At 40.9% G+C, this 19,156-nt stretch overlaps 2 protein-coding genes across 3 annotated transcripts in view; one reads left to right on the top strand and one right to left on the bottom strand.

Moving 5' to 3' along the window:
- The window catches only part of aimp1a (aminoacyl tRNA synthetase complex interacting multifunctional protein 1a), a 34,166-nt gene extending 17,595 nt beyond the window's left edge, over positions 1-16,571 (top strand). The window contains exons 5-7 of the mRNA XM_082537005.1: positions 2,116-2,321; positions 3,505-3,673; positions 16,284-16,571. Of these exons, the coding sequence (XP_082393131.1) occupies positions 2,116-2,321; positions 3,505-3,673; positions 16,284-16,450 (542 nt within the window). The 3' untranslated portion in view covers positions 16,451-16,571. The remainder of the gene's footprint in view (positions 1-2,115; positions 2,322-3,504; positions 3,674-16,283) is intronic.
- On the bottom strand, positions 6,395-14,890 carry LOC309708733 (histone H1-like). 2 transcript variants are annotated; one of them, XR_014277325.1, is made up of 2 exons: positions 13,990-14,890; positions 6,395-8,242 (listed from the first exon to the last, which is right to left on the bottom strand). XR_014277325.1 is itself a non-coding variant. In XM_082537006.1 (2 exons), the coding sequence occupies exon 2, from the start codon at positions 11,827-11,829 to the stop codon at positions 11,362-11,364; it is 468 nt and encodes a 155-aa protein (XP_082393132.1). In that variant the 5' UTR covers positions 11,830-12,112; positions 13,990-14,089; the 3' UTR covers positions 9,879-11,361. The 2 variants fall into 2 exon arrangements, 1 of the variants encoding a protein (XP_082393132.1); XM_082537006.1 differs by lacking the exon at positions 6,395-8,242 and adding an exon at positions 9,879-12,112 and having other exon boundaries at positions 13,990-14,089.
- Positions 16,572-19,156: the final 2,585 nt, after the last annotated feature.

Below are 19,156 nucleotides of genomic sequence, written 5' to 3' on the forward strand. Positions count from 1 at the left end.
GAAACTGGCAGTAGGACTGGGAGTTGAGCTTGACTCCATCCTCAACCCGAAAAGGCCCCACAAGCTCATCTTTGATGATACCAGTACTCCACCTCCACCTTGCTGGCGTCTGAGTCGGACTGGAGCTCTCTGCCCTTTACCAATCCAGCCACGGGTCCATCCATCTGGCCCATCAAGACTCACTCTCATTTCATCAGTCCATAAAACCTTAAAATAATCAGTCTTGAGATATTTCTTGGCCCAGTGTTGACGTTTCAGCTTGTGTGTCTTGTTCAGTGGTGGTCGTCTTTCAGCCTTTCTTACCTTGGCCATGTCTCTGAGTATTGCACACCTTGTGCTTTTGGGCACTCCAGTGATGTTGCAGCTCTGAAATATGGCCAAACTGGTGGCAAGTGGCATCTTGGCAGCTGCACGCTTGACTTTTCTCAGTTCATGGGCAGTTATTTTGCGCCTTGGTTTTTCCACACGCTTCTTGCGACCCTGTTGACTATTTTGAATGAAACGCTTGATTGTTCGATGATCACGCTTCAGAAGCTTTGCAATTTTGAGACTGCTGCATCCCTCTGCAAGATATCTCACTATTTTTGACTTTTCTGAGCCTGTCAAGTCCTTCTTTTGACCCATTTTGCCAAAGGAAAGGACGTTGCCTAATAATTATGCACACCTGATATAGGGTGTTGATGTCATTAGACCACACCCCTTCTCATTACAGAGATGCACATCACCTAATATGCTTAATTGGTAGTAGGCTTTCGAGCCTATACAGCTTGGAGTAAGACAACATGCATGAAGAGGATGATGTGGATACTCATTTGCCTAATAATTCTGCACTCCCTGTAGTGTCACACACGTCTCCTGAGCAATGCCAGCCCATTCTTCTTTGGCGAATCTCTTAAACTCCTCCAGATTTGATGTTCCTTTGGCACGGACCTTGATCTTAAGTTCACCCCACAGCTTTTCGATGAGATTCAAGCCAGGGCTTTGTGCAGGCCTGTTAATACCATTCACGTTGGTCTTCTGGAGGTAGTTCTTCACCAGGAACCACATTTGTTTTGGGTTGTTGTCGTGTTGGAAGACCAATTACAACCCAGACATAGTTGTGCTGCTGACTGCTCAAGGTTTTCTTTGAAAATCTTCACATATCCTTCTTTCTTAGTGATTCCTTCCAGTTTGACAAGATTCCCAGATCCAGACATGTGAAGTGTCACCACGGCATAATATTCCCACCGTTGTGTCACAGTGTGGAGGCGGTGTTTTTTTCTATGCCTTTTCCTTTTTCTCTATATAAACCTAAACTGATTCCTTTTGTTTTTGGCTTGATGTTTCATCAGATGACAGCTTGAACCCTTGAAGTCTTTTATACTGTATGTTATTGGAGGATAACCCTCAGTTTTAACTTGATTTTTAAGTATCACAAAGTTAAAGTTCATCGCTGCACAGCAGTTTGTTATTTTATGGCTAAATAGATATTGTCTGTTTTACCTTTTTGTGACTTGTCATCTTATGTGCAGCACTTTGTGTTTCTGTCTAGAAAGGTGCTATATAAATACAATTTTATTTTTTATTTATTTATTTATTTAATAAAAGGGTCTGTTTTTCAGCAGGGTAAATAATATCGGCACCGGTCATTTTTGGTTTTTTTATTAATATTATTCTGTTTTTGTGTGCAAATAGAAACTATTTATGCTTTGTAAAGAAAACTGCTATGTTTAGAAATGTTATTTCATTGGGGGGCTAATAATTTTGTCCTCATCTATATGGTTCACACTGGCGTCTGACTTCATTTCCTTCTATGGAAATGGAAACATACATTGGTGATATTGTTTCAGCTATGGTTTGTTTTCTGCAAGATTCCATGGGAAGTCACCAGTTGGCTGAAAATATTCTCAATGCTTTTAAATAAATATTTCCTGTCATATTATTCACATTTATTATAATACCATGAAAACTGTGACAGATGTGTTTCTTCAGCAGATGTTTCTTTTAATACATGATGAGTAGCTACTGACTGACTTTCCTTTTAAAAGCATTTTTGGCACTGAAATGTGCAATTTTAAATTAAACCATGTTCCTGTACACTCTTAGCGTGAATTTATTTATTTATTATTTCTGCAGGAGAGAAAGCTGAGAAGAAACAGGCTGCCCCCAGCCAAGAGGATGCCAAGGTGGATGTGTCTCGTCTGGACCTGCGTATCGGCCGTATAATCACAGCAGAGAAGCACCCGGACGCTGACAGTCTGTATGTGGAGCAGGTTGATGTGGGAGAGGCTGCCCCCAGAACAGTGGTCAGCGGACTGGTCAAGCACATACCTCTGGACCAGGTACAGTATTACTCCTTCAGACAAGATAAAAGTTTTCCTGTTATAAATAAGATTAGAGAAAATACGCATTTATGTTAAAGTTTAAGGGGTTTTATTTGCTTACAAATTATTTCGATTTGTTTCATTACAGATACTAAAGTAAAATGTTTATTAGAATTTTATTAGATAAACAAAGGTACGACAAACAACGAAATCCGACATGTCGAAATATCTTATTACTCTAGAAGTAGAACATGATGGAAAATTTTCAAATTAATTTTGCATAATGTGTGGTGTTAGTTACACTAAAATAAAAGCAAGTATTGAAAAACGGAAACAGACTGACGGGCTCATCGGCTGCATCTTAAATTGAACTCACAGCTGGCTACAGCAAAATAATGTATTAAAATCTCTTTTTTATTATTGCAAAAGTACAACAGTGAAAGTTTCTGTGTGCACTTCACTGGACCTGCAGCCTCTCGTCCACTCTGCTCCACCTCAGTTTGCAGCCAATCACGTACTAAACTTTGTTTGATTCAGTCTCTGTGCTCCAGATTTGACTCCTTATTTGCTCGGATTAGCTCTCCACACTCTGGATTCTCTTCTCAGCTCAGCTACAATTGACCAGTCTATTATGGAAATGCTGTTTTATAACATTTCTGTACTTTCTCCAGCTTTCTAAAACTCCAGAGACATGAATCAAAAAACTAAATGCAACAGCACAATGAGTTATTTTTACATTGATATAGCAGACCTTATTATTGTAGGATCTTTACCTTATAATGTAAAGCAGATTGAGGCAACTGCTGCTATGATAAATTAAGTTGAATTGAATTTACTAAAAGGTGTCCTACATTTTTTTTTTTTAGAAAAAGGTCTTATTTTCTTAGATCTGGGATGCATCATCTCATCAAAATCCTTTTTTTTTCTTTCTTTCTTTCTTCTTAGCTTTTAGGGAAACTGTCTTCTTTTAAATCGTGGTAAACCTCAGAGGTCTCCTGGGTTTTTGCTTCCTTTGGTTATTGAAATGAGGCAGAGAGACCATAAAGCCTTGGATGCAGTCATTTCGAATTAGAGCATTGGAATTAGCATTATTGTTTCTGATGTATTATGAAATTCTCAGTCCTGTCCTCAAACAAATCAAATTCCTTTCAACCAAAGGAATTGGATATAATTTGTTTTTCCTCTTTCTCTTTGTATGCAGATGCAGAACCGCATGGCAGTCCTGCTGTGCAACCTGAAGCCAGCCAAGATGAGAGGAGTAGTGTCCCAGGCTATGGTCATGTGCGCCAGCTCGCCGGATAAGGTTGAAATTCTTGATCCTCCTAGCGGAGCAGTGCCGGGTGACAGAGTTACTTTCCAGGGCTTTCCAGGTACGGTTACTCTCGTCACTTTAATTTACCTGCACAAAAGAATATGCCGACCCATCAGAATTGAGGATTTTATCTTTAAACTATTTCCAGACAAGCAAGCACCAGGGATCACTCGCTGATTACCAGTGATAGTCACTGACATTTAGTTTGAAAAAATTTCCCAGACTCGTATCCACAAAATGACTCTGTGTTTGGGAATTGAAGGGTGTCGCTGAACCCTTTCACTGCCAGAAACAACATGGCGGTTTGAGCACTCATTCCTATGAAGACACTAATCACAATTTGTTTTTAGACCCCACTGAAAGCTCTCATTAGCTGACCCCTCGTTTCTGTTTGGTGGTAGCTAAATGGCCTGTGACTGCTGCTTCGGCAGGCTAATCAACACTCCCTGCTAGCAGCGTAACGTGATCTTTTTTTATTGTCAGTTGAAAAGGTAATTACCTTGTTAAGCCCAAAGGATATAAATGAGTTTAGAGAAGAGAACACACGACCCCCAGTTCCTATCTATTAACTAATCAGCAAGACCATGTAGGAGTCAGGTTCCTTTCCTCTGAAGTTTCCCAAACACTTTCCAGGATATATGACCTGAAACGGCAGAAGAAGAAAAAAAGCCATCACAAAATACATTTGCAAAGCTGAATATGATGAAGGGGTTCACAATAACAATATTGGGAGTTCACTTTTTTGAAATGAGATATAATCAGCCTCAGTCTATGGTCCAAGAAAGGGTATTAGGCTACGTTCACACTGCAGGTCTTGATGCTCAATTTTGATTTTTTGATCAAATCCGATTCTTTTTGTCTGCTTGTTCACACTACAAATAAAATGTGACAGCAAACGCGCTCTAGAGTGAACCCTCAAAGCGGCCCGCATGCGCAAAAGAAGACGTCACACACAACGCGCTCAGTTTAGACCCAGACCAAACAGTATTGTTCGACTGATCGCAATTAATACAAAGACTTGTTTCGGACTTTACGTTTCCCAATTTTGCTTTATTTTGTTATTTACATATGGCCTAATAATTATCCTTATTGCTGTTTTAGAGAGGAGCGGTGCTTCAAGGATAGTTGCAGATTTCTGTCAGAATCTGCAGATTATACAGTACAAATAAAATGTTCACGTTTCTGCAACGTTGTCTTCCCAACAGTTTCACTAACATCTACACGGGATGGCCAGGAAGCGTTCGCGATGTCTTCTCGGGTGCTTCTCCAGAGCTGATAATTGCCGTCTGTCTTGTGTCAGTGACGTAAAAGCCGGATTTAATGCGACATGACCGTTCAAACAGCAGTCACTTTCTAAAACATCAGATATGTATCGGACTCAGTACCACATACGAAAGTGACCCAGATCGGTCAAAAAAGTCAGAATTGATGTGCTTTCACCTGAAGTGTGAACGTAGTCTTAGAGGTAACAGACACTAAATACTGCAACATGCACGGGATGTGAACATGAATGGGTGTCTTTCTCTAGCGCTGTAATTGGCGTCCTGAAGGGAGGGGCAGAACTTGACACTGACAAAAAAATTTAAAAAGGAAATGTATATACAGGAAAAATCTTTAGTTTTTCATCTTTGGTGAGTTTAAAATCGCAAAGTCATTGGTGCATATTCACAACTCTACTGCCTGCTTGACTAGTGCAAACGGGTTTGTGTTGTTTTGAGCTTCTTTAATTGACACTAAACGGAAACATGCAGACACCCTCCGGAAATAAAATGACACAAAATTGAAAAGAAGAAATATTTTTTAAAAATCTGAGACTTTAAAAAAAATAAATAAATAAAATTAAGAAAAAAGAAAATATAAAGAACTATAATAACTCTTGCCTCAAGTGCAGCAGGCCACATGCATCCGCACAGGCTTTCAGCTGTACCACTTGAAAAGCGTTCTTATTCATCGTGTCCTCTTTTTAACCAGAACATTTTTATGGATGCTACATTAAGAGTCCTGTTCTAACCATCCTCTAAAATGTGGTTAATGAGAAAACAAAAGGAGTGGAGAACGGGAAAAGATGGGATTGGGATTTTTTTTTTTTTTTTTTTTTTTGTAATAACGTTTTGTTAAAAAAGTCAGGGAAGTTTTTAAAATACAGTGAAACAAAGGTGAAAAATAAAGCTGTCCTTTATTTTCCTCCTATCAAAACTCTTATAGCAGAGTTTCAGTTGAAGACAAACGACTCCTGGTGTTGGTAGATGGTTGGCAATTGTTAACATTTCCCCCAACTAATGGGACCCAGTACTTCTGCTTGAACTTAAGAATGTACACAAGTGGCTCATCAAAACCTCTTTCACGCTTCTGATCAAAAACTGATTGTTGCCACTCTTGGGTTGTAAACCAACAGAAATTGCTGCCCTGAGAAATGAAACTCATTTGTGTCCTCATAGCACGAAATGGTTGTGTAGAGTGGAAAAAGTCATCACCAGACAGAAGTCAGCCAGTACCGGCTATAAATCTTCCTCAAATGCCAAGCAACATCAAAAACAAGGGCATCATAAAATGAGAACCTCACCTAATTGTTTCCCTTGGATTCATATTTTGATTCTGAGAAATTCGGTTTAGATGTTTTGAATTACAAGACCAAATGGCCTTTTTCAAAAAGCGGATGCTCTAATAGCACATGACATAAAGTCAAACCATTCACAATTCATGTGTGTTAGGTTTGTAGCATAAACCTATTCGCTGGAACGTTAAGGACAATCTGCTACGCAGCAAAAGCAAGACTCAAGGCACCAAAGTTCTCTGGTTACTCATGCATGAGGGAGACCTGGCTGGAGCCAAGCGTCGTTCCACCACTTGACCTCTGTCAGACTCTCAGCCAGGTTTCCCCACAGCACTCCTTTTATTGTGGTTACATGAATATGCATAGGGTCATTAACATATAACATCTTACATAGGTATACATGTGAACAAAGAATACTGTGTGTGTGTGTGTGTGTGTGTGTGTGTGTGTGTGTGTGTGTGTGTGTGTGTGTGTGTGTGTGTGTGTGTGTGTGTGTGGACTGCTGATCAAAGGGTCAAACATCCTTGGTCAGGAAGAGGGTAGCCTCCCCCTCACCCTAGATGGTTCATCCTAGATAACACGGTGAGGAAGTCCTGCAGTTCATCTAAACAAAGAGCACCTAGACTAGAACAGACGCAACTACGTTAATCCTACCATAAAATAATAAGACACGGTATGACCTCTCATGCTCCCAAAGTGCTGTCTAATACACACAAAGTTTGCAGACTATCAAGGATCAAAACCTCTACCAATCTACAACTAATTACAAAACTCTAAGCATATATAAGTAAATATTTCTAAGCATAAATGACAATCAACAATACAAATCTAACATTTCCCCCCTTTTTGACCTTTATGCCTGAAAAGTTCCCAGGTATGAATACCTCATGTCTGACAGTTTCAATGCAAACATTTTTATACTCAGCATATGTCAAATCACCCTAAATTACTGTAAAAGTTACACAGTTTAATAAATGTATTAGCAGTTACCCCATTCATTGAGCTCATCTCATGGCAAACTGCATCTTACGAGCAAACAAAGAAATTGTTAATTTAATAGTGAAACTAAAAAAGTAACATTTTCAAAAACATCTCAGCTTGGTGATGCTTCCTCCGGGTGTGCACATCACATGTCTCTCTGCAGAGTGGTTTAAGCTCTGCAGGGCGTCATGAATGTCTCTTCCAGTTGTTTCCATCACTGTCCATAGGACCAGAGTCCAAATGTATGTAGAATAAACATTCAAACATACTAGTTGGTTTTGTTGTTTGTCAACATGGGTCTCAGCTATTCCAAAGCTGCAGACCTCTCAGCACTCTAGTTTTATGGCCTCTTACCAGCCCCCATCACCTGACTTCAGACCTTCGTCTTGTGAGGGGGATATTTATGACTCCTTAATTGTCCACGCTCTGCAGAAAAAGCTCTCTGTGGAAAGGGTGCTGGGTTCCGTCATCTTACTGCTGTTATGATCCCAGCAGCCTTCAGAGTGTCATCGTATGCACAGTACAGTGGCACAGCGTTAGGTGATGTTCATAGGAAACTGCTGTTATCACCACCATAGCTTCTGGTTCCTGTGCTTTCACAGAATCATGATGTCATCCTCGAACTCCTTCTGCGCTGTCGATGGAGCTTGGCACGCTCCCCTCATCCCACGAGTTTTCATGTTCCAACGCTGCTGAAGGTTTAAGGCAGAGCACGTCGTACACCTTAGTTGTCTTCCTCAGCGTCAATATTGAATCTTTCATTTTATTTAAAATCTTGCTGTGGGAAGTCTCCTCTTGATTTCCTGGAAGCTTAGTAGCACAGCTCTCTGTGTGATGTCTGCTGTGCTGAAGATGATCTCTGATCCTCCTGAAGCCTCTCTCCCATCTTGTGGACGATCCTCTCCTCTATTTTGCAGGCAGTTTCATGGTCCTTGCTGTGGCTCCAAGGTCTGATCTCATGATGGGCCCCAACCAGCTTGACCTTTGACCTCAACCACTGCCTGGCTGTCAGCTATGCCTGGAATGTTTCACGCTTCTCACTGGGCCTCTGAAGATTTCTCAGGAGATTACTGCTGCACCTGTATTCCCTTGCTAAGAAGAAAAACTTCTATTTGGAGAGCATGTCAACAATCATCAAACCACATTCTTTAGTTCAGTGAACTTCACTTATAGGCCATCAAAGCCTCATCTGAACATGGATGCACCACTTGCATAGGTTTAATATTTGTAAATAAAATGGCTAATCACACAAATCACTGCAACAATAATAGTAAACATTGTTTAATGTTAATCCTTGGACCCCTCCTCTTGACGCATGGATACACCCATGCGTCAACTCACCAAACCTGGAGTCCAGTCTTAAAGAAAAAGATTAGCTAGATCATATCCCAGGCAACATCAGGGCATCTCCTCCCCTGGAGCAGCACCACCCTGGACCCATAACCCTGCAATGAAAATGTTAGTGTGCTTTGCATATTAAGTTTGCTTAACACCTGGCTCTCCCAGGAGCCTGCATACACACCATCATGGCCTGGAAAACAAAATCTGGAAGTAAAATCAAACTTCATACCTGTAAACAATTGTATCATAAGGACAAGAAGCATTCAACATCAGCAAGACAAGTGTCATGTGCAGGTTTTCTCAAATCAGTAAACTACAATTATTTTCATAAGTCGCCTCAGACATGGATCATCCCATGTACTCAGGCAACATTAATGTAATCGGTGACTGCTCTTAAGCAAAGTCACTCCACTTATATATTACTATTATGGGTTCAAAAGTGGCCAGCAAATGAGCCCATAATAAACTATTCCATAAATACCGTAATCTCTTATTTGTTTTACCCATGTCACTTGTCCGCTTCAGCTGAATCTACTACAGCATTCTCAAAGAAACAAACATTAGCAAAACACATTGACTGCAGTCAGACAGAGGTCAGACACAGGTCAACAGGTTCCAGAGGTGCCATAAAAACACCATAAAGTCAACCCTAGCTGTGGAAAGAAGTAACACCAGTTCTCAACACAGGAAATTTCACACATGTTATTCACATTATCAAAGTAACCTTCACATTTTCCCATCAACACAATGCAACAGCATCACCACTCACAACCTGTAAACACAGTTTTCCTCACACATAAACCCAGAAATCCTGTAGTAGGAAAAAACATCAACCAGTTGTCCTGGTATAAATCGCATCATCAATTCACATGAAGAACTGGCATGCTGTAAGAAAAGAAAATGCAAATATTAGCGCTTGCGCAGGCGTATGCATACTTCGTCACAGATATCTCTGTGAGCAACTCAAGCCTATGAATAACACACCTGATAAATGCACAGACACAGAAAATGGCATTTAAAAGGTTAAATCATCATGCAACCTCGAGTGTTGCTGTCATCTTTCTGCTCCTGTAAAAGGAAACACATGGGTTCATCTGCACCTTTGTCAGGTGGGGGTTAGCTTCACACAATCATGTTCAGTCAGTCAGTCAGTTATTTTAAAATTCTTACTCATTCACTCAGTGGTTCCTTCTTTTGCTAATTGTGGAAATTATCATCGCATTCGTTTCCACGCTCAGCAAAACGACGTTATTTCAAAAAGAAAAATAATTTAGACTGGATTTCCTCGTTGAATCCTTTTTGGGGGGGACTCTCATTTCCTAATTGTCCCAAATAAGTGGCTTTCTCCTGAACCCATTTTAAATGTGGAGAAACTCACTTGCAACAATTTTCTTGACGACGTGTAACGCTTTTAATTCCCGACTTGCAGATCTGCTCAAAGAAAAGAAATTCACAAGCAAAAATCAGTGCTTGTTCAAAAATGAAAAATAAAAAATAACAGAGATTATCAAACCAAACTCTCAGTGCACTGTGAAAGTATCAAAATAAAAAGGCCTTGTTAAGTCATGACACAAGCTCCTCATCTCAGGAGGGTAAATCATACCATTAGCATGGTTTATCATACCATCATACTAATCGGCAGGCTCAACTTCACAACAAAAGAAAAATCATCAGCTAGATTCACTCCAAATCAACCATCAGCTGCACAACACACAACATAACCCTAATGTCTTATTAGCTATGAGTTTAATTACCAGGTCCGTGCTCTTCACTCATTTAGGCCACAGATCTATTTTATTCAATTTTCCTTTTCCCTTCATCATAAAACATGTGACATGCTGTCATGCACTTCACAAAACAGTCTGTTCTGACGTATTCAGAGTTGTGTATCTAAATACAGGATTCACTCGCACATCAAAGCAGGAAACTCAGTGTTTTAGAGTCTCCACTCAACACACAACAAACTCCAACACATCTCATTCACTCGTGCTAGAATTCAATCACCTTTCATTAATCTAAAACCGATCAACTAATTTGCATATCAGCTATTAACCCACTAAGTTGACAGGACGACAGAAAAGCATGTTCAAAATAGTATCACAAAAGACAATTTCCCTCATACAGTAAATTACATGTGCTGCCTCAATCAAGCAGGAAGCTTCTCCCAATTTACCATTTTAACAACTAAATTTATTGTCTGATCACTGGTTGGTCAAACCAGGATCTTTTTTCCCACAAAAGTTAAACTGTTGTCCTGCAACCTGGAGAGTCAATTTTTTGCATTAGATAAATTCAGTATTTAATAACAAGTGTCTGCTAAATTGACACTATTTTAACACTGATGAAAGATAACAAGCTAATTTTCATTACATGTGTTTGTGTTATTAGGCAGGTCTAATGCATGTCTGTGGAGCTGCATCTCCAGCAGAGCATGTTCTTAAAGCTGCCTTTCCTACACACTTCTCTGCTATTATTTAATCATTTCTTAACTAATGTGCTATGAGTCTTCATGAGTCATTTTGTGTTTGGAATTGTTAGTAGGGTTAATGCATGTTCTGCTTGTGTGTGTGTGATTTTGTATATGTTTCTATTTTCGCAATGTTTCAGACTCCGTCTCAATTTTCCAACTTAAGCAGTCAGTTTTGTTTTTCCCCAGGTTTGCTAACCCAAATTTTGATTTCCCACATTAAATAATTCCTATGTGTTCTCACCTAGTCTTCTCACTCTGTTGTCCTCTCCCACTTCAACAGTCCAACAGCCGGCAGTTCTCCTTCAGCTTTGTCCTGTGTCCCACTGTCTCTTCTTGCCATTTTACTCCACAGGTGGCAAATGTCAAACTCCAACTGTTCAGTTCTCCTCAAACGTTTTCTTCACATGCACAGTGAAGTCACAGCCACTCTCACTATTGTCCTCTGATGCGGTTGACTTCGTGCTAGTGGCTGAAGTGCTGCTGCTGCTGCCTTCCTGGGCGACTTCTTAGCAGCTGCTGCCGGTTTCTTGGCTTTGGCCGCGGCGGGCTTCTTGGCTTTGCTCTCAGTAGCCTTGTTCATCTTGAAGGATCCGGAGGTCCTGGTGCCCTTGGTCTGCACCAGAGTGCCCTTCGCCACCAGGCTCTTGATGGCGGTCTTGACACGGGCCTTGTTCTTGTCCACATCGTAGCCTCCGGCAGCCAGAGCCTTCTTGAGAGCGGCCACGGCTTTCACAATCAGCTCGCCCACGCTGAGGCCGACCTTCTTGGGCTTGGAAGTCATCGTCTTCTTCTTCTTGGCCTGAACCTCGGCGCAGGGCGTGTTTATGATGGAGCCTTTCCCACCACAGCGCTGGCACGTTGAACGCATCACGAAGGGTCCATTTCTTTCATGTCGCTAGCCAGCATGCTAGCTGCATGTGGCTTGCCCGAGTCACTCAGTCCTTTTTGAGCATTTCAACATGCTGCCACCGCCATCTTGCTCGCCCCTCCGTGGAATTCATCCAATCAGACAGGAAGATGGGTTTGCTTTCTTCTGCTGCTGCTGTTTATCCACATTGCTGCTGCTTTGCTGGGACTTTTTGTGCTCAGGACTTGCTGCTGTCTCTTTATCATGGAGCTGCATTCCTTGTCTTCAGGGAGGAGTGAGCTCGCTTGTGAGGTTGAGAAACACATGGCACTGTAAATAAGTCAGCCAGAAACTTGGCCTGCATGTTTCCAATGATGTTAAACTATAACTTTCTTCCGACCTCTGCATGTGGAAAATTGATTCAGGTCTGCTTTTCACCTGAAAGTGACAAACTAAGACATTTCATTATTATCATCACTGCTTAATCAACACATATCTCTCTCTCTCTCTCGCTCTGTGTTTTTGTGAACAGTCCTTTCTTAAAAGCAGAAAATGAAATTATAGTTGTTTTTTTTTGGTTGATCAACACAAAACCTTTTTCCTATGATTATTTTTTTCTACAATATAAATTCTCCCTCTTATTCACTCTTTTTTTTAATTTTTATTTACAATAGCTGGTGACCTGCAAAATCACCGCTGTCACTCACAATCAAAGGCAATTACTCTTGCACAGTGCACAAAAACACTGTGATGTCAGACACATTCACACTCACTTTGTCATCTGCAAAAATAAATTACACGGCTGATGATATGTGCCATGGTGATCCGTAAATATGATCACCAGTTTATTTAACTATTTTTCAACCCAACAAACAAATAATCAAAAACATGATGCTGATGTTATGAACACTCTACACACAAGTCAAGATGCAGGAAAACTGCTCATGGAAACGTTGCACACTCCAGTTATCACAGTTATCATAGCGCTGTTTCCCTCTCTTAGAGTAGTTCTCAGACAGCTCTCGATCTGATAATGTGTAGCCTGCTCATCAGCTCAGAAGAAAAAAAAAAACTGCAACGCAACATCACACAGTAGTTGCTCTGCCCACAGTGGCAAAGTCTTACACTTTCATATTCAACTCAGCTTCTCCATCATATACTTTTAGATGTTTCATACAGGGTTCAGCATATTAGTTGTTTTCACAGGTGTGCTCTACATCTCAACAATGGTTCATAATAAGACGACAGTCTTCCACACAGGTCAAGTGCCTCTATGCACTTCAGTAGTTTAAATATTTATCTATATCACTTCACCTCACATGTCATCGTACTGAATTTAAGCAACCACAAGCGTAATGTAGATGACTTTTAACAACTATCCACCTCAATTAAATCTATGGTCTGGCACACAGGCTGCTGTCGATCAGGGCAAGCTAAAGAATAAACATTGTGTCAGCAAGGGGTGGGGGGAAAGCCATTCACCAGAGCATATCTTAAGTGCTGCTGATGTGGGCTGGCCTTCTCCACAGCTCTCCAAGGCTGGTGTGTTTTCTGAAAACTTCTAACATTTGAATCTCTTCCATTTATAAGCCTGCGATTAACCGCACGGCTCAGGTCCGCGTGACCGCACTCGCGTGAACCCGCGCAGCTGTGGAGCCGTCGCTCTCTCTTTTTTTTACATAAATACTTTGTGCTGCCAGGAGCAAAGTCCAGCACAAACGTCTGTCTCCCTCCGACTCACTCTTGGTTGCATAGAAACCCATGATAACAACAACAGTCGGTGTCACAGACCACATGTTCTGCTCCGCACACACAACAACAACAACGACGACGACAATGACAACAACACAAAATAGGCCTACTGTCCAGCACAATCTGGACCCCGCGGAACTTCTCAACACCCCACTGAGCGGTGGAGAACTCACTACAGTACCCCACACAGCGGTCTGTATTTCGCCCCACTAAGACGGCGAACCAAAAAAAGTTCGAACTGCGCAACTCTGCGACTTAATGCTTCTGTACAAAAAACCCCACTGAGCGGCCTTGTACATCGCCCCACTTAGACGGCGAATTTTAGCCCCACTGAGCGGCCACGGGCAACACCCCACTGAGCGGTGAAGACGTAATTATAGCTATAAACTCTTTTTTTTTTTTTTTTTTTTTTTTTTTTTTTTTTCTTACTTGGAGTTGCTTATTGCGTGTAGCGTCAGTCCCGAATCCCATCAATCGCCATCCATCGAGGAGAAAAAAAACAGACGGCTAATCCACCGGCCCGATGACAAATTCTCACGCCTCAGGACTTTGTTGCAGGACCTCTATAGTCCTGGCTGACGTCAGTCTTTCGGTGTGTCTCTTTTCCCCTCGGTGAACGTCGACTCCAGGGATCCGGCTCTCGAAGGACCAATTAATGTTAGGTTTGTAGCATAAACCTATTCGCTGGAACGTTAAGGACAATCTGCTACGCAGCAAAAGCAAGACTCAAGGCACCAAAGTTCTCTGGTTACTCATGCATGAGGGAGACCTGGCTGGAGCCAAGCGTCGTTCCACCACTTGACCTCTGTCAGACTCTCAGCCAGGTTTCCCCACAGCACTCCTTTTATTGTGGTTACATGAATATGCATAGGGTCATTAACATATAACATCTTACATAGGTATACATGTGAACAAAGAATACTGTGTGTGTGTGTGTGTGTGTGTGTGTGTGTGTGTGTGTGTGTGTGTGTGTGTGTGTGTGTGTGTGTGTGTGTGTGTGTGTGTGGACTGCTGATCAAAGGGTCAAACATCCTTGGTCAGGAAGAGGGTAGCCTCCCCCTCACCCTAGATGGTTCATCCTAGATAACACGGTGAGGAAGTCCTGCAGTTCATCTAAACAAAGAGCACCTAGACTAGAACAGACGCAACTACGTTAATCCTACCATAAAATAATAAGACACGGTATGACCTCTCATGCTCCCAAAGTGCTGTCTAATACACACAAAGTTTGCAGACTATCAAGGATCAAAACCTCTACCAATCTACAACTAATTACAAAACTCTAAGCATATATAAGTAAATATTTCTAAGCATAAATGACAATCAACAATACAAATCTAACAATGTGGTAGACATAAAATAAGGATTAGCTGGATAAATCATGAAATTACATATTGTTGGTCAGTTGCTCACACTTTCATGGTTTCAAGGTCTCCAGGGCCCGTTTTTATATTCATAAACGAACCCTCATAATCTCAGAGAAATGTGCTTGCTTATTATTTGTATATGCAACCACAGAAACCCTGTATTTTGTATTAGCAAAAGTAGACTTACTTTAATAACAGAACCCTCTGTATGTTTCAGGAAAGGTGTCAGCTGAATGATAATAGCTTTTGAAAAAAACAATTATGAAGTTCTTTGTTTTGTTTTCGTGTCATCGTTGCCGTCTTCAGGGCCAATCTGGCATCTTTTGAGTAACAGCTGGTGTGTAATGCCACATAGGAGACAGTATAAAAGATGGATTACCACAGCAACTTGGTGAAGTCCCATTTAAAGGCCTAAAGCTGAGCGTTTTTGCTGTAGCTTTCTTGATGTTTTGAGATGTGAGGAAAGAGGGTTGGATCCGACTGTTAAACCACAGATTCATTTGGTAACTTTCTGACTTCTAATGGCTTGTGATTGACAAGCCACTCAGCATAACAGCTTCTTTTTCTCTGGCTTTAATAATGACCAAACTTAAGACTCAGTCACTTTTATTCATTATTTATTATTCATATTTATTCTCACTCCAAGCTCTGCACAAGATTCTCAATGTACTCAGACATAGTTTATGCATACGAATGGAAAAATAAAAGATTTGATCTTTATCCATCTTTATTTAGCATTTCTGGAGGTCACAAGGATTTCAGAGTGTTACATGCTCTCTTTCCAGACTATATTCCTGGATGACTGGGGCTTGAAAAAATGGAAATACCAGTTTAGCCCATAATGTGTTCTGAGTTCTCAGAACGTGGGAATCAAGTGCCCTTTTTCCATGGACTCCTGTAGGCAGTTTTTTGCAATCGGAGAGGGTTGCTTCGGGCTCGCCTTTACAAAAGATGCAGATTTAAGCCAATTCTGATTTGTCTTCATCATTCCTCAGGGTAAATTCATTTGTTTTCAACTTTATATGTGCTCATTAAGCAGTGCAGAGGCCAACATGTTCTTACTTGGATACAATAAAGCTCCTGGATAATGGGTTTTGACAGAAAGTGTGGGTCTTCACACATTTTTCTCCCGTTTTGGATCAACCTTTAAAGCTGACATGAGCAATCACGTTTAGAAGTGATTAGATGGGTCACAGTTTGCAACAGCTTTAACCCATCTGGTTATAAGGGATACCTAAAAATCAAATGCAAAGAGTTGGAACATCACAATAAAAACATAAACTCGTAGTGTTGGAGAATGTCCTTCACATGAGCAGAGAATAAAAGGTGAAGTCTAATATTTTCTTTTGATTGCAGGTGAACCTGATAAAGAGCTAAACCCCAAGAAGAAGGTGTGGGAGCAGGTGCAGCCAGACCTGCGCACTGACGACCAGTGCGTCGCAACCTACAAGGGAGCTACGTTTGAAGTCGCTGGTAAAGGAGTGTGCAAAGCTCAAACAATGAGCAACAGTGGAATCAAGTAAACTAACAGAGCTGCTAGAGAAAAAAACCCTCAGTGTTTACTTTGCAATCATCTTCAGTGATGGATGGTGGAAATGGAAGTAAATGCTTTGAAGATGTTCAATAAAGGGGATTTGAAAAGTCCTACGAGTCTGTCCTTTGACTTTCAGGTCTTTTCTTTTTTAATGCCTGAACTAGACACAGTCATGGTCTATAAAGTGTAATCAATATTGTTGTGTTTATGGTTTAATTCTCCAGGTTTTGTCTTCCCCCAGGCACATTAGCTTGATTGTGCTTTGATTTTGCGGATGTAACTCTACCAAACTGGACTCCAACTAGTTTTGAGCATTTTAATGAGCTGGAAAGGAAATGGGGATGTTATACTGCAAAACCTCAACATATATCAGCTGCTTAAGCGTCTTTCAGAGGCTACCTAAATGGATCTCAGCCCTGGCATTTTAATCTAATGGTCCACTATTATTAGCTCCACCGTTGCCGGTGCCCTGTGCTTTGTTTATTGCCGTCTTGAAAGTCTACCTTCCACCAGAAATTTCCGTCTTCCCAAAAGAAACAGAGCTCTGCATCAGAGCCTTTAATGTTACATCAACAGTAATTAAGGCCATCCACACTACAGAAACATCTGTCATGTTTTTAATGCAGGCCACCACAGTCTGAGTCCTATTCTCAAGCACTCCAGAAAGTATGTGCTCAATTTCAAGCACAATTTTCCGAGGTTTGTTTTGCTCTATGGTTAGTGAGTTGTGATGGAGTCAAGAATTAAAAACCAACAACAACTGGATACCAGTGGTTATTTTCTTTTTTTCATAACAATGAATCAAACAGAGACGGCATGATTCACACTGAACCTATGGCAAGATATTACATAGCTTAGCTCTAGCTAACAAACTTATTCTGTGGAGGGATGTTTGTAGTTCAGTTAGTTTATCTGCTGATTGTTAAGGGATAATTTTCATCTGTTGCCAGAGGCCAAAAAAGTCACCTGAACTTAAAATAAAATGACATTTAATTATAACAAGGAAAGCGACTGGGATCAACAGCAACTCAGCCATGAAGTGCACAGAGGTTGAGGACTTATCCGGAGTCAGTTGCTACAGACCTTCGAAATTCACGTGGCCGTCAGATTACCTCAAGAACAGTGGCCGAGCCGCTGCACACAAGCCTTAAATCACCAAGCGCAATGGTGATGTAATGCTATAAAGCATGCTGCCACTGGACTCTCGACCAGTGGTCCTGGTGATCTTTTCAGAAATGATGAATGCAGAAAAGTACCATCAGATTTTGGCCCACCATGCAATGTCACCCCGAAAATATCTGAGTAGCAGCGGCTTAATTTTTCAACATAACAATGATCCCACTGCCAATGCAGTAAAAGCATCCTGCATGGAAAAACACAGTGGAACACCGCCAGACATGGATTGTGCTCCACAGAGCACGCACCTCAACGTTAATGAAGCAGTGTGGGATCGTAATGACAGAGAACAGAACAAAAGGCAGCCAAGATCCAAAGAAAAGCTTTGAATGTCCTTTAAGAAGACTGGAGAATATACCCTATTTTCCTGGGAAATGAAATAAGCAGGATTCTTGCACAGGATTTTAGAGAGTGTAATCTGCCCAGCAGGTAAATCTGCAAATTTTACCACAGTATGAGTGGTACCTCACAGCATATAGACTTTAATGGCTGTTCCTCGATGCTTCACATTTTCTTTTTTGAGATCCAGAACATATATTTTTGTTGAAGCAAACATCTCAGCTATTAGACAGTGTGGCATGGCGGTCATATGCTTATAAATGGCTTTGCTTGTCATATTCAGAACCCTTGTATGGCTCAAGTAAAATAACTGTTTGGAAATCCTCAAGGAGAAAAACCTGTCATTTGGGTTTAGGTGACATAGACAGCTCTACAAAGTGACCCCTGCTAAAATGTACACTCACTTAAACCACAGTGTTCTATTTGGGTTTTGTGCAGCCGCAAGGAGTGTTGCAATCTGAAGGAAAACTCTCTCCGTGTTTGTTTTCAGGCACATGTTTGCACATTTCCTGACAAAATCTTCACCTTCTTCATGAAACAGTTTATTTATTCCAACAGATTATCGTGTGTCTCTCATATCTCATTATTAGAGTTTACCAGATTGTTCTGTGTTGAGTGCATTTGGTTAACCAAAGCCTGGATAAGCAGGAATAAGAGGGGAGCGCTGTGTAGTTATAACTGTTGATATCAGAAATAGTTGGCTCACCAACTGAAAATACTTTGTGATACCTTAGCAGTAGATGTTGATGTTTTATTCTTTATCTTCCAATGTCCTCAACCTGACCTGTGCAAAGAAAAAGAATTCTTCCTGCACCTTCAGAAATCACTGAATACACACAAATAACTTTTTGATGTGGTTATGTTAAACTCATTTATGTGAACAGACAGATAACAATAACTATTCGTGCCAATCTGATGTAATTTTTCTCTAAACTTTGTGGTTCTAAGCTTCACAAAGAGGTTCTCTACATCATAAGACAACAGGGCCATGAGGAAGATATTTCTCATTTCTGTGGCCAAGTATTTATTATTTCACCAAAGTGTCAAATTGTTACAGGTCTTTACAGAGGAATGCAAACCTTTTGGGATAAAAATCATGATTTGCTTTTGACGTGTGATTTGTATTTATATATGATTCAATCGAAAAGGCGCTGTGTGTTTCTTGATTACTTCAAGACCC

The sequence above is a fragment of the Aulonocara stuartgranti genome (assembly GCF_965226115.1).
Source record: "Aulonocara stuartgranti genome assembly, chromosome: 6".
In the NCBI taxonomy this organism is placed as follows: Eukaryota; Metazoa; Chordata; class Actinopteri; order Cichliformes; family Cichlidae; genus Aulonocara; species Aulonocara stuartgranti.